The 18,273-nt window shown below is 31.3% G+C and overlaps 1 protein-coding gene across 7 annotated transcripts in view; it reads right to left on the reverse strand.

The window, feature by feature from the left end:
• The window catches only part of PHF14 (PHD finger protein 14), a 134,902-nt gene that overhangs the window by 84,633 nt on the left and 31,996 nt on the right, over nt 1-18,273 (reverse strand). For all 7 annotated transcript variants that reach the window (XM_039319970.1, XM_039319972.1, XM_039319975.1 and 4 more), the window contains exons 8-14: nt 17,639-17,779; nt 16,069-16,339; nt 14,654-14,760; nt 12,978-13,073; nt 11,127-11,230; nt 9,749-9,880; nt 5,999-6,167 (exon numbers count right to left, since the gene is read on the reverse strand). In XM_039319970.1, coding sequence (XP_039175904.1) covers nt 5,999-6,167; nt 9,749-9,880; nt 11,127-11,230; nt 12,978-13,073; nt 14,654-14,760; nt 16,069-16,339; nt 17,639-17,779 — 1,020 coding nt within the window. The remainder of the gene's footprint in view (nt 1-5,998; nt 6,168-9,748; nt 9,881-11,126; nt 11,231-12,977; nt 13,074-14,653; nt 14,761-16,068; nt 16,340-17,638; nt 17,780-18,273) is intronic.

Consider the following 18,273-nt stretch of genomic DNA (forward strand, 5'->3'; position numbering starts at 1 on the left):
ATGCACTAGCATGCGCTACATATGAATAAAATATATTTTATTCAGAGTTTATATTGTTACTTTTTAAGAATTATAATTTGATGCTTGATATATTATAAAATACCTAATGTTTATTATTTGAAATATAATATTAGGCTGTCATTATACTTTCAACTTTGAATAATCCCTCCTCCTAATTTCATGAAGAAATTTAAAAAAAACATGACTAAAAGTTTTTTTTTTAAAGTTGCTTTATAAAACACAGTTTATTGTGGAATAACAGTTCCCAATAATCACTTCATAAAAACTTTCTTTTGAGCAGAAAAAAGAAATTGCAAAGTCATGCCTACAACTTATCTGGAAAAGTACTAAATAATTTACTAAGAAATCTAGTAGAGTCAACCAATCCTTTCTTCTTCCCAGGTAAAGGTTTTACTCTCCTAACTAAAGTATTCCAATAGAGATGTTCAATTCCTTTGAGAGAGATGCTTTGTAAGAGATGTGACTCACAAAAAGTGCTTCAAAGTGCACAGAGAAACATGAATATATACTCTCAGATTGCAACTCTTTAAAAACTGTGTTTTATAAAGCAACTTTAAAAAAAAAACTGAAAATATCTACAATCCAATTAAATATTAGGTCTGTGCATACTTTAAAAAATGATTTGAAGAAATATTTTGGAATGCACAGGAATATGACCACACCAATTCATTTTATTAAAGCAGGCATGTCTTTACTGTGACTTCTTTCTTTCTGTATTCATGCAGAAATCTGAAAAAAGATAACTGCTTTAAAGAATATATGCCAAAGTACATGTAATGCAAAGTACAGTACAAATTATTTTTGACACATGCATATCAATAGTCAGTTAGGTATTTGTCTGTGTAACAGACATATACAGTAGTTGTACCTATTTACTTCTAATTTATATCAATGATTCAAATAGAAATGATTTATCTTGCTAAAAGACATTTGCCTGAATTTTTCCCATTATTTACATTTTAGCCATAGAGCCATACTTTCAGTACCTGTACTTCTATATTTATTTTTAATTAAAGTCAGATGTAATTAATTCAAACATCATGAAAACCTTAGCCATCTGTAGATAGTATTTCATCTGCTACCACCCTTGGGAAGATATCCCAAGGATGTTTATACCCATTAGGTCTTGTGCAACTGCAGATTTATATTATTTCTATTATAATTAAAATTAAGCTCCCAAAATAGCCATTTGATCACAAGTCATGAGAGGAGTGAAAGTGACAGAATAAGAATTTAAACCTGTGGGTCCCTAATGTAGCATTTAAACTGTTACTCTATACTGCACAATAAGCATGAGCTAAAGAGATATATATCTGAAACTCCCCTTTTTAATTCAACATGGATAGCTGCTACAATATCATCTCAATATTTGAACTAGAGGTCTGGAAAACATTTCAAGCTCAAAGCACTCTCGCCCAGAAACATCACATTCTAACTTGGAATGGCTGTTCAGAAAGTTCTTTCCATTTTATTGTCAGTTTAGAAACAGATCACTTCAGTTATCAAATAGGCACTAAAATTGTCGTTTTGTGGCAGGATTGAAAGAGGTAAGAACTTCAAGATAGAAAAATTTTGGATTTATAAACATTCTTTTTTTATTATTATTATTAAAAAATTTTAAGTTTTACAAAACAATTCCCTTCCCCAAACCCTCCCAACCCTCCCCTACCCTCCCCCGACCTTCCCAGAGCTGAATACAGGCTTAATTAAAAAATTTTAAAAAAATCTTAAGACACATATAAACCATAAGCAAATCTAAATACATTAATTAAACAAATTATAAAATAGTTAACAACAATATATATATAAAAAAATACCAGAAGGAAGGAAAAAAGAAACAGAAAAAGAAGAAATCAAATAAGAAGAAAAATAAAAAGAAAATTAAAAAGAAATGTCTATAAAATATCTTAAATTTTAAATATAAATTATTCAAAAACTAAGTAGTATTTTTTTATATCCAACTTATATTGTATGAAATCTATCCATTTTTTCCATACCAGAAAATACTTCTCTTGCGATTGATCTTTCAAAAAAGCCGAAATCTTTGCCATTTCCGCCAAATAAGAAACTTTAAGAAACCACTCTTGCAAAGTAGGCAAAGATTCCTTCTTCCAACATTGCCCTACTAACAACCTGGCTGCTGTAATTAAATTTAACATCAATATAGTCTCTTTACTATCACAATCAGAAACAATACCTAACAAAAACAATTGTGGGGTAAATTTTACCCTTCTTCTAAAAATTCTTTGGATATTCCACCATATCTTAATCCAAAAAGCTTTTATATTTTTACATGCCCACCAGATATGATAATACGTAGCATCCAAACATCCACATCTCCAACATTTAGGCTGCAAGTCAGGATACATACGAGACATTTTTTGTGGATCAAGGTGCCATTTATAAAACATTTTATAAAAATTTTCCCTTAAATTTTGGGCTTGTGTAAATTTAACATTCCTCACCCAAATAATTTCCCAGGTATCTAATAGAACCGGTTCATCAAAATTTTGTGCCCATTTAACCATACATTCTTTAACTAATTCTGCTTCTGAATCCAGTTCTACTAACACCCCGTAAATTCTCTTAATATGAGTACGTCTTTGATCTTTTATTTGTTTTAGCAAATTCTCATCTTCTCTAAGCAACCCACATTACGATCTATCTTCCACCTCTCCACTGATTTATAAACATTCTTAAGAGAACTGACAAGTGGCTCAGATTCTTTGAGGGAAATGTAACAATACTTTAGTTTTAAAAAACTTATGGACAAGAAAAAGTAAGAATGCTGAGAAAAATTCAGAAAAAAAGTTCTTATTGCTCTTTCCATTAGAAGAGATAATGGGAGGAAAAATACTTTCCTAATGTACTATTTTAATATAATACATAAATATAAGATATAAAAGAAGAATTTTTTTAAAAAATGACACATTTTAAATTTTGAAAGTAAATTCAAATATATTGTCTCCTACCTTACATTTCTAACACAACTTCATCAGCATGCAAATTAGTGAACACCCAATTTTGTAAAAAGTGTTTTAACTTTTAATTTTTTCTGAACCTGTGATTATATCTGTCATTGAATATGCTATACAGTAACTATAGATAAAATTTAATGGTTGTACTTTTTCATATTTTAAATAAACTTTAAATGAAATATAATATCTAATAAACATACAAAACCAATATAGGATTCTTCAGACATAAGCAATTATTGTTAAAAGATGTAAATAATTAAAAAACATTATTTGGTAATGAGCTAAATAAGTGATTCATTGCAGAACAACTCTGTATGTCTAAATTATATATATAATTTTGTTTAATATTTTTTTACTTTGTAAGATGGGTCTCAGAAAAAGGATTGGAAAAGATAACTTGAACCTCAATATTTTGAGTAGGATCACTGAGTGTTTCAGTTTAGGTACTCATCCACAGTTTTCTCAAATATATGTAAGACATTATAAATGCAAAACCAAGAAGCAACTACAAATCTGTAGAATTTATCTTGGATTAGTTTTCCTACACTATATCTCCTGTCATTCTATTAATACAAAAGCATTCATACAGACAACCCACAAATCACACCTATGCTTTTAAATCTCTGCAGCAATATGTTGTTTACCCTTTCTTCGCTTTATCTGTGTTCTATCTGTAGTGACCTCTATATGGGAGTAGAAAAAGAGTGCTCTATTTGAAATCACAGCAGAGAAAACAAATAATTTGTTTCTTATCTTTGAATTTTTATTTCCTTCTCCAATGCTAGGTTGGAGAAAAGTTTCCTTTGCTACAGAAGTAAACATGAAGTGAAATATGTCTGTGAATGAGAGATGGATATATACATGTGAGAAAGCGATAAAACAGTTGTTTATTTGCAATTTTATGTGATCTGCAAATAGGTTAGGATAATAAACCAGTCTGAAACCATGATTTCTTGTTGATACCGTAATTGTGCCTTAGTATATACACAAATGTAAATTAGAGTTGTTTGATGATTTTATGAGAGTTCTTATGGTTTTATGTTTTATATATTATGTCAGACCTCTGATGAATCCACAAGAAACTAGGTGCAATTACAAATTAAAGGAAAATAAACTGTATAACTGGTTTTGGTTTGGTTTTGCCTTAGTAACCCATGATTAAAAAAAAGCCAAGCATAAATAATATGTGAACGTAGCTAATTTTAATGTGTCTATACATCTCATCCACAAGCATCATCTCTTATTACATAGTTTTATACAATAGACATATATCAAAGTGGAATACATTAATAAAGCAACACATAGACCATACAATCCATAGAATAAGTCTTTGTTTGCAAATTCTCCATACCTTAACTCTTCTTCTTTAGAACATATAGGTCTAGAAGATGAAAGGGATGCCAATGAAAGTTATATTTGGCTTGAATTCAAGCTAATATATTTGGTAGCGCATGACAGAATCAGTACTGTAATTCAGTAACCAGGAGTAATACACATATTATGATCTATGAATAACGTATGGACCCAAACAAGGTTTTATATTTTGCATTCTGGCAAGACACTTATTAACCAGATTGCAATAATTCTAGGCAAACTGCAGTTGAACCATACCTCAATCCAATAACAGTTCTTGGGATAATATGTATTATGAAACCTGGGCAAAATTAATTCTTTGAGTTTTTAAACAAAAGCCAGGAAAAATAGAATACAAAGTGCTTATTTCTTGAACAATATTCCCTATTTTTAAATGTAATACACAATGTTACTATACATTAATGAGGGCAATATAAGATAGTATTATACATAGAACATTTTCTATAAAAAAGCACTTAATCACTCACAGCAGGCCACAGACTACACAAAGAAAGTTAATCTTGTCAAGGCAGCAAACCTCAGAAATATCCCAGAATGAGGGATTTAAGTGACTTGAGTTTATTGTCTAACTTTGACAAGGAAATAAAGCAAGACCTCATTAAAAATAGGTTACAGCATATAAAATAAGTTGCTATGATACAAATTTACTGGATAAATATAAAATTTCCTTCTATATTGGTTTTATATATTTATTAAATATATTTCATTTAAAGTTTATTTAAAATAAGAAAAAGTACAATCATTAAATGTTGTTTATCTGCAGTTATAGTGTAGTATCAATTCAGCATCACAGAAAGACAACTGTTTGCTCCCCAAATCACATAGATCAAGCAAAATATGTTCATATTAGTAAATAGGTGAGGAAGAATCATCTCATAAACACATCCACTATTCTGAAATGATTTCATTCACTAGCCAAGGTATATAAAGCGCCAGTGCTTTTCTAAAAAAAAAAAAAAAAAGTGCCGTAACTCACACACGTCATACAACCCGCCTTGCCTACCCTACAAGGTTCCATCCAAAAAAGGTGCCGGAACTCTGTTCTGGGCGTTCTATGAGAAAAAAAGCCCTGATAAGCGCTAATGATTCAATTATGTCAACTTAAAAAACAAATATTCTGTCAGCAAAAGAAACTTGAAAGCTTGTCACTATATTTGAATTACAGATATTCATGTGGTATAGTTTGAATATATGACATTTCAGAATGCACAATGAGAAAATTCTTGTTCTTTAGCAGTCACAACAAAATCTATCTACTTAAAGGGTGAAAAGTTACGCATTCAAGCATAAAAAGATCATTTATTACTTACTGCATGAATTCATAGGGATTATTTTTGTCTATTTAATGTTTTAAATTCCAATATGCTTATATGTTCAAAAAATAAAACAGTCTGCGGAATACATAATAATATGAAATAAATGTAAGAAAAAATCAAAAATTATTTTACTTTTCATGGTTAAACCAGTTTCTGATCCCAAAATGTTTCATAGTTTATACTAAAACCTAGAAATAAGTTATTATTTTTAAGCAGTTAAAAATTTTCATAGTGAGATACTTGGTACATAAATTTTGCATTAAGACAGAAAGGCTTATATATGTGTATTCTGCCTCAGCTGTCATTTACCGTGTTTCTGATAGGAATCTTCTTTGGTTCTGGAGGTACATCCTGTGGAACAAATTTTACTGGCTCCTTAATCTGCCTCCTTGATCGCTTAGTTCCATCTGGTAAAGTTTCCATGGCAATGTCTGCTTCCATGTCACTGCTACCTGCTTGGTCGCATTCTGAACATTGCCTGGAAAGACAACATATATAGAAATTCAAGCTGAATTCAGCAGCTTCCAAAGCAAAAGCATACAGATTGGGAAAAAAGGTTTTTTTAAAGATTATGTTTAGAAAGCAAAAGAACACCACATACAGGCGGAAAGGAAACAATGGTATGTTTTTCACATGTACAGATTGTAGTACATGTGGAAAAAAAACATGGGCCAAATGTTTCATCCCATCAGGTTTTCTTTATTAGAAGATATAGTATATGATCTCTTTTTTATTACAACTTCTTCTTTACAAATAATATCTCCCACAATGAATTTGAGCTCTTGAAGAAAGATGAGCCAAATCATCTTGGGTGTCTTTGGGATGTCAATTAATCACTTCAAATTAAACATGGCAAGAATCCCAAATGTAAAACACACATTTTACAATAGGAGGAGAGGAAGTTTACTATAAATCTAGAGTCTCCTAAAAGAAAGCTGAGAGATATCAATTAATAGAAAGTTAATATAAACATTTCTTGTGTACTTACATAAAATTAATTATCTGGATGTTACTAGTTGGAAGATATTTCTTTATAGTACAACCCTAGCTCTAAAGCTAACAGTTTCTGACATTAAGATGGCTGTCCATATAAAAGTATTTGTTTAGATAGAATCTCTATTTTAATGTACTATTTAATTTTTTTTAAATATAGAATCATAGGAGAAACTCTCATAACTCCAATAGAATGCCTATATTTTTTTTCTATATCAAGTGTTTTAAAAGCCCAAAGGAAAAACCTAAAGCAGATATACAAATGCAACTAATATTCATCACTTTTGTAACAAGTAACTTCACATCAACTGATATGATATAAGATAATAAGATAAAGTCCTTTCAGGATTAAATTCAAATTTTGGTGGCTTCATGAACATATTCATGCAGTTTTCTTGGCAACAATACTAAAGTAGTTTACTATTTTCTTCTTTCAAGTTGTTTTTTAACCTTCCAGTTTACCCTATCTCATTAGTATTTCCTAGCAGTATCCCACCCAAACACTAGACAAGTTTAACTAAGTTTAGTTTCTGAACAGGTAAAGTAAACTAGATTATCAACATGGATTGATGGACTTCAATATCAAGACGTCACTGGCAATGAATGCAGGCTGAAAAATTCTGTCATTTGAAATCCACATTTATGGGAGTTGCTGGCTATATCTTTCCTATGCATAATCTCAATAGTTCTTTGAGCTGGAAAAGTATTCTAGAAAAAATCCATTAGAAAACCATTACTTTTCCAAAATAAATGTTTTACAACAGATAATAAATAGGCCTTCCAATATAAGTACTATTATTGTACACTTTAATACAATTCCAGCAATAAAAAAATAAAATAAATCAGAATTTATGTATTTTTTTCTTCTTTCTCACAGCAATATGAACTTCTAGGAGTAAATGAAAGACATGAAATAGAAACACTGTAACCATCGTAAGTAGCAGGGATATTGTTTTATGGAACTTCACATTTCTAATGCAAACTTCAACAGAACTTTCTATACTATTTCTTATGATTTTGAAAAGAATTGACAAAGACACATTTAAAGATGAAACAGATGCAATCAATAAGTCTCATTTTCTCTGTTATAATCCCATCACACTGAATATACCTTAGTTAAATTAAAAGTGAAAGCCAAGCTTGTGATCACAAATGTAGCTGAAGCATGAAATTGTGGCAACTACATAGACTTTTGGAAATAAAAGCTTTCTACCTCTTTGACTTTTTACCACTGGGATGTTAGTTTATTTCTTCTTGATAGTATGGCTTTTAAAATAATCTTTCAGCATGACTAAAAGGCAGAATAAAATCAGTGAATTACTTTTCAATTTAATCTGGTCACTGAAAATTAACTTCAGTATTCATTATGCCTGAACCAAAACATTAAAAAAAATTCTAGATGACATACAATAATTCCTTTTGTATTCATTCAATCCCACAATATATTAGGAATAATTCAATATGGTACTGATCAGGTATCTATTTATTTATTTATTACTAATTTTTATATTACTATTCCAATAATATAGGTTGAAGTCTTAAAAATTCAATCACAGCAAAAAAAAATACAATGAAATTAATGGAGTTAGTTTAAATGAGTATGATCTTCAAGTCTGTGGTTCTTATTTATAATCTCTGCATTGAAAGATGAATAACTTTAAAATAGAAAACACTTCTGGAACTTTATACAACCCTCTACCACCTCATTTCATTTCACCCTATTTTTCAGGTTTTGTCTCCTAAATATTTTCTGTTGCTATCCACAAAATCTCCCAAGAAAGAAAATAAAGACAGAAATATATAATCATCCCTGGGGCGTCTGATAACAATACCACACCAATAAGTGGCCTTCTGGAGTTTTCCGTAATATCAGGAGACTGCAATGCAGACTCACCCTTCAAACAGTACCATCTGCTAAAATACAGCAAGAAGGCTAGTGCTGTTATAAGCGAAAATTTCTTCTGGAAACAGACTAGCCAGAACATAAGAACAAAAGTCAGGTCAACAGAAATTAGTATCAAAATACCGTTAAACGTATGTGGATTTAACACTGCTCTTTTTAAAAATTACAACTAAGGCCTCAAAATGCCAGTTGGCTGGTTGAATGCTAAGACTAAACACAGAGTTATCTTGTTTGTTTTGTTAATTTGACCTTTCCTATAGTTTTTCAGTGATAGGTAACAACAACACTCACGAAAGCAGTTGCTGAAAAATATGCATTATTAAATATTTAAAATGGAAGTTGTCATCGTCACCATTATAAAATAACTCTGTTCTCTGCTCAGCTCTCTGGTTTGAGAGCTGCACTTGGTATGCTAGTCTTCTTACTCCAAAATGTAAGTAGATCTATTACCAAATAATTTATTATAACTATCTTTATATATTTAATATTTTCCCTCAGTAGTAAAAGTCAGAAATGGAAACTTTTGATAGGGCAGTAGGGGCCAATCCTCATGTAACACATCTTTATCAATACTGAGATCATACATAATGTATATATATTTATAAATAAGAGATGAGATATGAGGTGATTTTTGTCTTCCTATACTTACATGAAAGTAAAGCAAATAAGTTATTTAAATTGTTTGTACTTGCTTTGATGAAGGAAAAAATCATTTCTTTATATATCTTTATTACTTTTATTTATTTTCTCTGCATTTTTTTTCTTTTTATATTTTTTGTATTGATTTTATCAATATTCTTAGTTTGTATCACTTTTTATTTTTGTATCTGTTCACTTCAATAAACCTCATTATTTAAAAAGTTATAAAAGTTAACTTCTAGGAAAAGAAATCAGTGACTTGGTAGTTAGTTCGGCATAATTTTTTTTTTTTTTAAATCTTCCTAGACCACAATAAAGTTATAAAAGAAGGGACCTCTGTTTTGTAAAATTTCAAGCATCAGCACCGCTACGGGAATAAAAAACATGTAAGAACATTTGAAAAACTCTCCAGTAAGATCTAAATTAAAAACTTTGCATGAAAAAACTTCAGATTTCTATATAGTAGGTTCATGATCTTATTTCTTAATCCCAAAGGAAATAGGATATATTTATAATATTCTTACCAGTAACTGTTTTTAGTCTTCCTTGGCATCCTTGAAAGTGGAGGGTCCAGACATCCAAGGTGATAATGGAGTTTACAAGTATCACACAGCAAAAGGAGGTGCTGATCATGGTTCTTCTTGCAAATCCCACAACTTGGAAATGCAGGAAAAGGTTTCATTTAAGAAAATGCAAATACTTTGCTAAGCTGTCTCAAAATTAATATGGGGTAGAATCCAGAGATCCTTATGCATAAGCAGAAGATCTTAAGCAGATAATTAAATATTCTTATTTACCAGGGCATTTTAAAGGTTAGTTACTAGCTTGAAATTCTTGAAATTTTAAAAATATAAGACTAATTTCAAATTCAAGCTAACTTTTTTGCTTTTAATTTTAGTCATATTGCCAGGAAATAAGTGAATCAATACAGATTCACTGAGATACATTTCTAATAAAATAAGTCAATGAGTGAGTACATGAATAAATACATAATTTAGGAGGACAACTATATTAATAGATATTAGCTATAAAATTAGCTATTTAGATATTTAGGAGTTAAATTGTTTTATTATAAAATGTTGAAAACAGCCAGGAGCAGATGGTGACTTCTTTCTGAAAATATCAAGCAAACTACTGATAGACCCCACTTACATGCTTGTAAGTGTTGAACTTTTTCTTATATTGATAAGTATACATGTAAAATAAACTCTTTATGTAAAACTTAACTCATAGTGGCTTTTACATCATTTTCTTAGTAACAATATAGAAATATTGCTTTCTTCAATCTTGGGCTTCCCTAAGGAGTGTCACTTAAATATTAATTAGGGAACCAGATAATAAAATGAATTATATATATGTGTAACAATAAATATCTAGGTTAATAATTTTAAATATATCTATGTAAAAGGGAGATTGGTTTTAAAGCACACAGCTATTCTGTACAGTCTTTTCTATGGTAGTTTGTTCTGAAAATTTTAATAAAAATGGATTTGAATAATTCAGGTATGAAATATATTTTCTTTCAAAATGAAGTCTATCAGTAGTTTATAGCCAAGCTTTAACTATAAATAAAAAAACAAAAACAAACAGTCAAGTTATATAGCAAACTGTAGCATCTAGAAATGGAAAGCAATGGAAGAAAAAAAAATATATTCAGTTGACTGAAATTGAAATTTGTTAAAAGCAATATTGGCCATATTGGCCTGAGATGAATTATTAACCCAAGGCACTAATATCTGTAATTCTTTTATTTTATAAGTCCCTTAATCAACCAGATTGTTAGCAAAGAAGTAAATGGGGAGAGAACAGAAAAGATTTTCTTTTTTCAACCTCTAATTTACGATTGTGCAATTATGCAGTTTGCTCTTCTAATGAGCACAAGAGAGTATTGCTGCTACTTGCCTATAAAGTACTGCTGGAAGGGTTGTAGTCTTATGAGTTCCACCTTCCTTTTTACTGGGCTTTCTCTCCTTGGGTGCTCGTAAAATTGCTGGTATATTTAGTTTCTGTGGGGTTTGAGGAAATATAGGAATATTGGTAAGACAAATATATAATGAACATATCCGTGTATTTCCCAGTCAGCAGTTGACCGGAAGAGATTTGTGAAAAACTGTCAAGTCACAAATGTGACTATGTCATATTTTCTGTCTCCAAATTTCTTCTCAGAATTGAAACTGCATTCACATATTTCTCAATGCAATAGAAAAAGAAGCCAGAGACATTAAAGCTTTGCCTTTTTAACTTTTCCCCCCTTTAACGGAGAAAGCTTTAAAAGAAATAGGCAAGGACAAGCTGGTTTAGAAGGTTAAAAGGAAAAAGGAAAAAGAAAAATCTACTACACTTCACAAAATAATACTGAAACAGTTTATTTTCTTCAACATCTCTGCTACAGTGGTGCTCCATAGGTTAATTAGAAAAATTATCTTATTGGACCAAACTCTCCACAAAGCAGCAGAGATTCTCTTCGGGTTTCTACTAATATGCAGTATGCTAGCTTCACAGACAGCAACCATCTATCAAAGTCATTTCTAAAGGGCCCTAAGGGGCTGCATCTGTTCAACCAACTGGAAAAAGGTGTCATGCAAACTATGCAAATGAAACTACTACTTTTTATTATCATTATTAAATAATTGCATTAGTAAATTTTATTTTTTTTAAAAGTGGCAAAATTTCTTATTAAGAAACTTACACTTATGGTAATAGATTTCCAGTAAACCATATTAGAATAAATATACCAGCCAGCTTGGAAGATCTATATAAGTGTACACTGTTAAATCCTTAGGCTATTTATAATACTATTCCTGGCCAGTGGTCTATTTTTTTTAAGACATCACTTTATTTTATAAAAAAAATAACATTAATAATGACCTATATAATTAAAAAAACAATACCTTTTCATGATGAAAATCACACAATTGTATTTGTATTTCTTGAGAACTCTATATTAACTCATTGAATATTTTTAATTTTATGACTACTAAGATGAGAAGTACTAAACAGTAAACCACAGAAATTAGTATTTGTAAATGGAGTCAATTAAATATAGAAGTGTAAATTCTAACATTTAGCAATAAAAAAGTGGAAACAAGAAGGAGAATAGATAGATAACTGGGAAAAAAGGTTCCTTGCATCCTTAAATGTAGCTAAACATATAATAAAATTAAATATTGAAACCATTTAGTTAAAAAATGTCTTATAACACAGTGAATTTAAAAATGATGTGGTAAGATAATCAGCTATTGCTACTATAAAAAGCCACTTGTGCTTTAGAATACTGTTTCCTTAAAAAGAAAAGGAATCTTTATATATAATTTAAAAATATTATTTGTGTAGTATATTCACAAAAAGAAGCTCTAGAAAACAATCTACTCCAACAAAAACTGCTTGTCTGGAAGCTTCAATTGCTATGAGTCAAAAACAAAAACAAAAGACAGCGAGAGCAGTTAGATTAACTCATGCTTCAGGTTTAGCTTCATCACAAATGACAGGTCAATCAGTTATAGCAAATGAAAGAATTTTGCAAACAAGATAGCTAAAACAAAAACAAAATTAAAGTATAGGTTCCTAGTAAGTACCATTTGGAGCCCGAGATATATTTCAATCAGAAATCATTACCTCCAAGAGAAAGGCCAGGACTTTATCAAATGTATCTTTCCACCCACCAAAAGTGGCAGTAAAAAAGAGAAAAGCATATTCTTATGTATATGTGATCTAAAAAACATAAAAAAGGGGGAAAAGAGTGGAGAGACCAACCTGTCCAATAATTCTTCCTAGGAGAGCCCACATTCCCTGCCCTTCATTTCGTAGCTTTGAATTCATATTTTGAAGGTCTTCTAAAGATTCACACAACTAAAAAATAAAATCACATTAAAAATGCAGAAATTATTTAGCATCTCTTCTCCAGGAGGAGGCATTCTTTACTTACAATATCTTTTCTAACATAAATATTTAAATAATAAAATTGGTCTTTCATGTCAATGCTAGTGAAAGCAGTAAAGTTAATCAACCATTCATAACTCCAGAAAGAAAACATAGGCATCCAGATTGCTTAGTAAAAAAAGAACATAAATAATTTTATCTGATAATAAAATTATGATGGCAGTAAGAAACATCACAACAGTTGCACTCCGTTATTTCCATTTGTAACAAAATGCCAAGTATTTCTATACTGGAAATGAAAACTTCAGTACAACGAATCTGTACGCTTAAGGTAAGAAAATATAAAATTACATTAAGTCCTTTAGGTTTAACTTGAAATAACATTTTCTTCTCATGACTATGCCTTATTTTTAGACAATTCTAATAGAGCATGGGCATGTTAAAAGCCAGAGTAAATAGTAATCTTATCTATAATGGCTAAATTCTATATTTGAATATCATCATCATAGTAGTAGTAGTAGTAGTAGTAGTAGTAGTAGTAATAATAGTAATAATAATAATAATAAAAAACCTTGGAGGTTATCTAGTCCAAGCCACTGCTCAGGCAGGAAACCCTATACCATTTCAGATAAATGGCTGTCCAGTCTCTTCTTAAAAACTTCCAGTATTGGAACATTCACAGCTTCTGGAGGCAGGTTGTTCCACTGGTTAATTGTTCTAACTGTCAGGAAGTTTCTCCTTAGTTCTAGGTTGCTTCTCCCCTTGATTAGTTTCCATCCGTTGCTTCTTGTCCTGCCTTCAGGCGCTTTGGAGAATAGCTTGACTCCCTCTTCTTTGTGACAGCCCCTGAGATATTGGAATACTGCTATCATGTCCCCCCTCGTCTTTCTCTTCATTAAACTAGACATACCCAATTCCAGCAATCCTTCCTTACATGTTTTAGCATCCAGTCTCCTAATCATCTTTTTTGCTCTTCTCTGTATTCTTTCAAGAGTCTTAACATCTTTTTTACATTGTGGTATATTTAAACAATCTTAAATAATTATTTATTTAAAATTTATATTACATACCTTCAAGAATGCAGCAGAGACTTGGAGATTATAATGCATATGTATGTCTTCTAAACTGCTGAGTCACTACTGTTCTCTAGAAGCATGGGTAGCTGCCTGCTGCCAATAAAGAGTTTGACAGACAGCACTATCTCTGTGGGTCCTGAACTCTACTGTAGTCTTGTAGTTACAAATAAGAAATAAAAATGCTCCTAAAATTACCTTCTTTGATAATACCTTGTCCCAATGACTGATTTCAGTTTCAGTCATTAAAAATAATTGAAAGTAAGTACAAGAATCTGAGAAATGTTTTTCAATAAGTTACTGAGTTGTGAATGAAGACCACTGAAACATTGAGTTTAACTTCAGATGTGTGTGTGTGTGTGTGTGTGTGTGTGTGTGTGTATGTTCAATTATGAGTCAAAGAGCGCTGAATTTAATTTCTGTTATGTTTTAAGAATTAATTAACTACATCATATAAATTTTACATGGCTTTCTTACCTTGTTGTATTCTATATGAAGTTTTTCTTGTTCATTCTCCAGCTTATCCTTAATTGTCTTCTGTTCTGCCATATTCTCCTGAATCTGGATCATGCGCATGTTCCTCTCTAAAATAAAAATCAACACCTTACTTATGTATGAAATAAGAGATTGTAGTTATACTCAAATAACTGAATCTCTCACTGTATCTTTAAATCAAAACAAAAGAATATAGCTATGCTAATATGCAGTTTTTATTTAGTATAAAGCGTAAGAGAATTCAATGACAACATCATTCTTATATGAATATATTGAAGTATTTGAAACAAAATTCTAGTAAACTTGATCTGACAGCAAAGCAGTGATAATATACTGCTCAAAAAAAATAAAGGGAACACAAACATATAGGATCCTATACGTCTCTGTTCCCTTTATTTTTTTGAGCAGTATATATATTTTATATACTTTCCAAGAGTAGAAATCTCTCTGTTATAAAAAATACCTGTAGCAATAAGCATACAGTTAGAGAACAATTCAGAACAAGTAGCATAGTAGGAGAGCAAATGAACAAATGAAAAGAACCTACAGAATTTCTAAATTGTAAACGTATTTTAAAGTATTTTAAAAATGCTTGTTCCATTTTCATGGAACTCATTAAGCAATGCAGTCATACTGAAAAACCAACTAATTGTGCCATTGGTGACACTAGTTCTAATAGTCCCTTGCTATTGCTATTGTTAAGTGAGGATCATGTAGGTCATTAAGTGATGACTTCATATTACCATGACCTTTGACATCTTATTGGATTCCCCATTAATTTTGCTTGCTGGAACCTGACAGGGAAGGTCACAAGTTATGATAATGTGACCATGGGAAGCTGCAATGACTCTAAGTACAAGGAATAGTCACAACTACCATTCATTCAGTTCCATTTTAAATTTCACTTTATTTTTAGGGAATAAATGTAAAATCATGGATCTGAACTGAAGCCCACTTTGAACCATGGCAGATTCATATTATGCAAATGTCTATCTAACAATGGAGTTAATAATCTAGAGGGATAAAAGATGCTCTTGAGTGCTAAAATGACCATGGTGGTGAAGGGGGGGGGAAGAGATAAACTTTGAAAGGTCTCAGTCACTCTAATCACAAAAGAAAGAAAATTCTTGCCCTCTATTTGAAGCATATTAGAAAGGGGAAAGAGAAGGGGAAAGATAGTTCTTCCATTCAAAGTTCAGTTTTTTTCTTGGTTGCTTCAGAGACATAGGAGTCATAGAGAAATCTAGTATTTTCTGAAAACAAAACAAGACTAAGTGAACTGCAACAGAAGACATTGCTTATTAGTGCTCCCATTGCAATCTGCTTCACCCCTCTATCAAGAACTATTTGAAGCAAAAACTAGCTTCAAAAATTGAATTTGACTATTTCAGACTTACCAAGATAATAATTCACAAAATCAGCAGTCAATGCTGGCTGTTTATGCTTTCGTCTTCCATCCACACTGGAACTGGTATCTGAAGTATCAACAGGAAAGATGTCTGTACTAATGCCCATTAATTCAGCTTTACGCATGAGCTTACGTATTGCTGAAGCGCTGCTAGTGAGTGGCCGTGGCAGTTTTTCTCTTGGAACCCATGCCTGTGGTCTTGTGGTGCGTGCTAATTCTGCTTTAGCCCGGTATTGCTGAAGTCTGGCATTAATTCGAGCCTATGTCACAAAATTAAACATTATAGCATACAAAATCAAGGGAAAGAAACTTCATCTCATTTTAAAAGCTTTACATTTATATTGTAGCAAAGACAAACTGCACTTAATATAAGCAAAATGAATTATCAAAAGAGTCTATTATGGACTCTACTGTATATACAGTGACCCTGTATTATTCAAGAACATGCTATCCCATCATGCAATCCAGAAACTTAAAAAGTCTGATAATGGCATCTATTTTCTTCATAATCTATTTTTCTTCAAAAGCAATTTGGAATTTTCCAACTCATGGCACACAAGAAGAGTTCTGCTAGTCAATTTGATCCATAAAGGAAATTCACCAGCAGAATATGAAAGTATTGACTTTCCTCTATATGTTTTTTACCCAGCAACCACTTTTCAGAGGAATATTGCTTCTGATTTTGAAAATAAAATATAATCATCAGGATCAGTTGCCATAGATAAATTTTCTAATCTCCAAGTTATTTTTATTGCATCCAAACTGACAGCATCAATTAGGCTATGCATTAGCCTACTCAAGCTAACCATTAGATATAGTCCTTGACTTAAGCCATATTTTTTATCAAACTAAGTAGTTTATTCATTAAGCAAGATATCACATCACTGCAACTTGTGACCTTCCCTGCTGTCTTTCCCACTGACTTTGTGAGAAGCCAACTGGGAATGTTGCAAATAGTGATCAAATGGTCTTGGGATGCTTCAACTGTAAGCCAGTTACCAAGAACTCTAATTTTGATCACATGACCATGGGGAAACTGTGGCAGGCAAAAATGCAAAAACCAATCATAAGTCACATTTTTCAGTGTTGTAACTTCAAACGACCACTTAACAAACAGTCATAAGTCAATGGCCACCTGCATAACCATAAGATGGATCTCTCATCAATCATAACCAGGTTAGATATTATCTGCATATTTGCAAAATTAGAGTACATGTACCAATGTAAATCACTTATTTATCTCATTTTAATAATTTAATTTCTTGGGAGTTCTTTTCTATTTCATCTTTTAAATATAATCTTAAATGCTATGATTTCATTAGTTAATTTTGTCATATCATGATCTCCATTATATCAACTTAAATAGGATAAAGATGCGGATTCATGGAAACTGAAGTAGCTGAGAGGGTGTTAATTTAAGTCAAGGGAAAAATGTTACACTGTTTGCAAACAGGTAAACAAAATATTTGAGAATCAGTGTTTCCAGAAATGCTTGCTTCATTTAATTTTCCTGTATCATTATTATTCAGAAACTTGTACCAAACAAACTATAATAATACCTGAGCTTCAGGTGAAAGTTGTTTTTCTTGCAAAGACATTTTACAGTAGGACTGTAAAGCCAAATAGTTCTTACGCTTCCATTTTCTATCCATTCTGTCTGCATGTTGTTTACAGTAAGCAAAAAAAGGATCTGCAATATCCTAAAGCAACAAAACAAAAATGAAGAACATTTTTTATCAAATTTATTTTCCAGTTATTTCAGAGTTTGAAGTCACTCTGAGTGGCTTACAATAAGAAAATATGACAACAGATTTAAAATTATATTAAAACTGACTAATAAAGATGTGTTCAGAGGGACAGGTGGAGGTGCCTTCTCTGTTAGTGCATAACCACCTTCAGTCAACAGCTTTTCCTTCACGATCACATGCCAGTTGGCATACCCAGGGTTTAAGGCTCTTCCTGAAGCTTAAAACGGAGGGGGCAAATCTTACCTTTTGTGGCAAGATGTTCCAAAGGAAGTGAGTCATGTCAGAAATGCCTGGATTTCTGTCCAGGCATTCTGGATAGATTTCTGTCAAGGAATTCTGGAATTCCTTGGCTGACAGCATTCACAATAAGTTCTTTCTGCTAGCATAAGCGGGGCAGGCTGATTCCCTTGAGGAAAAATGGTTCTACGTATATCCTGGACCTTTGC

This window comes from Crotalus tigris, unplaced genomic scaffold (genome assembly GCF_016545835.1).
Source record: "Crotalus tigris isolate CLP2741 ecotype Arizona unplaced genomic scaffold, ASM1654583v1 scf7180000023617.9722795, whole genome shotgun sequence".
NCBI lineage: Eukaryota > Metazoa > Chordata > Lepidosauria > Squamata > Viperidae > Crotalus > Crotalus tigris.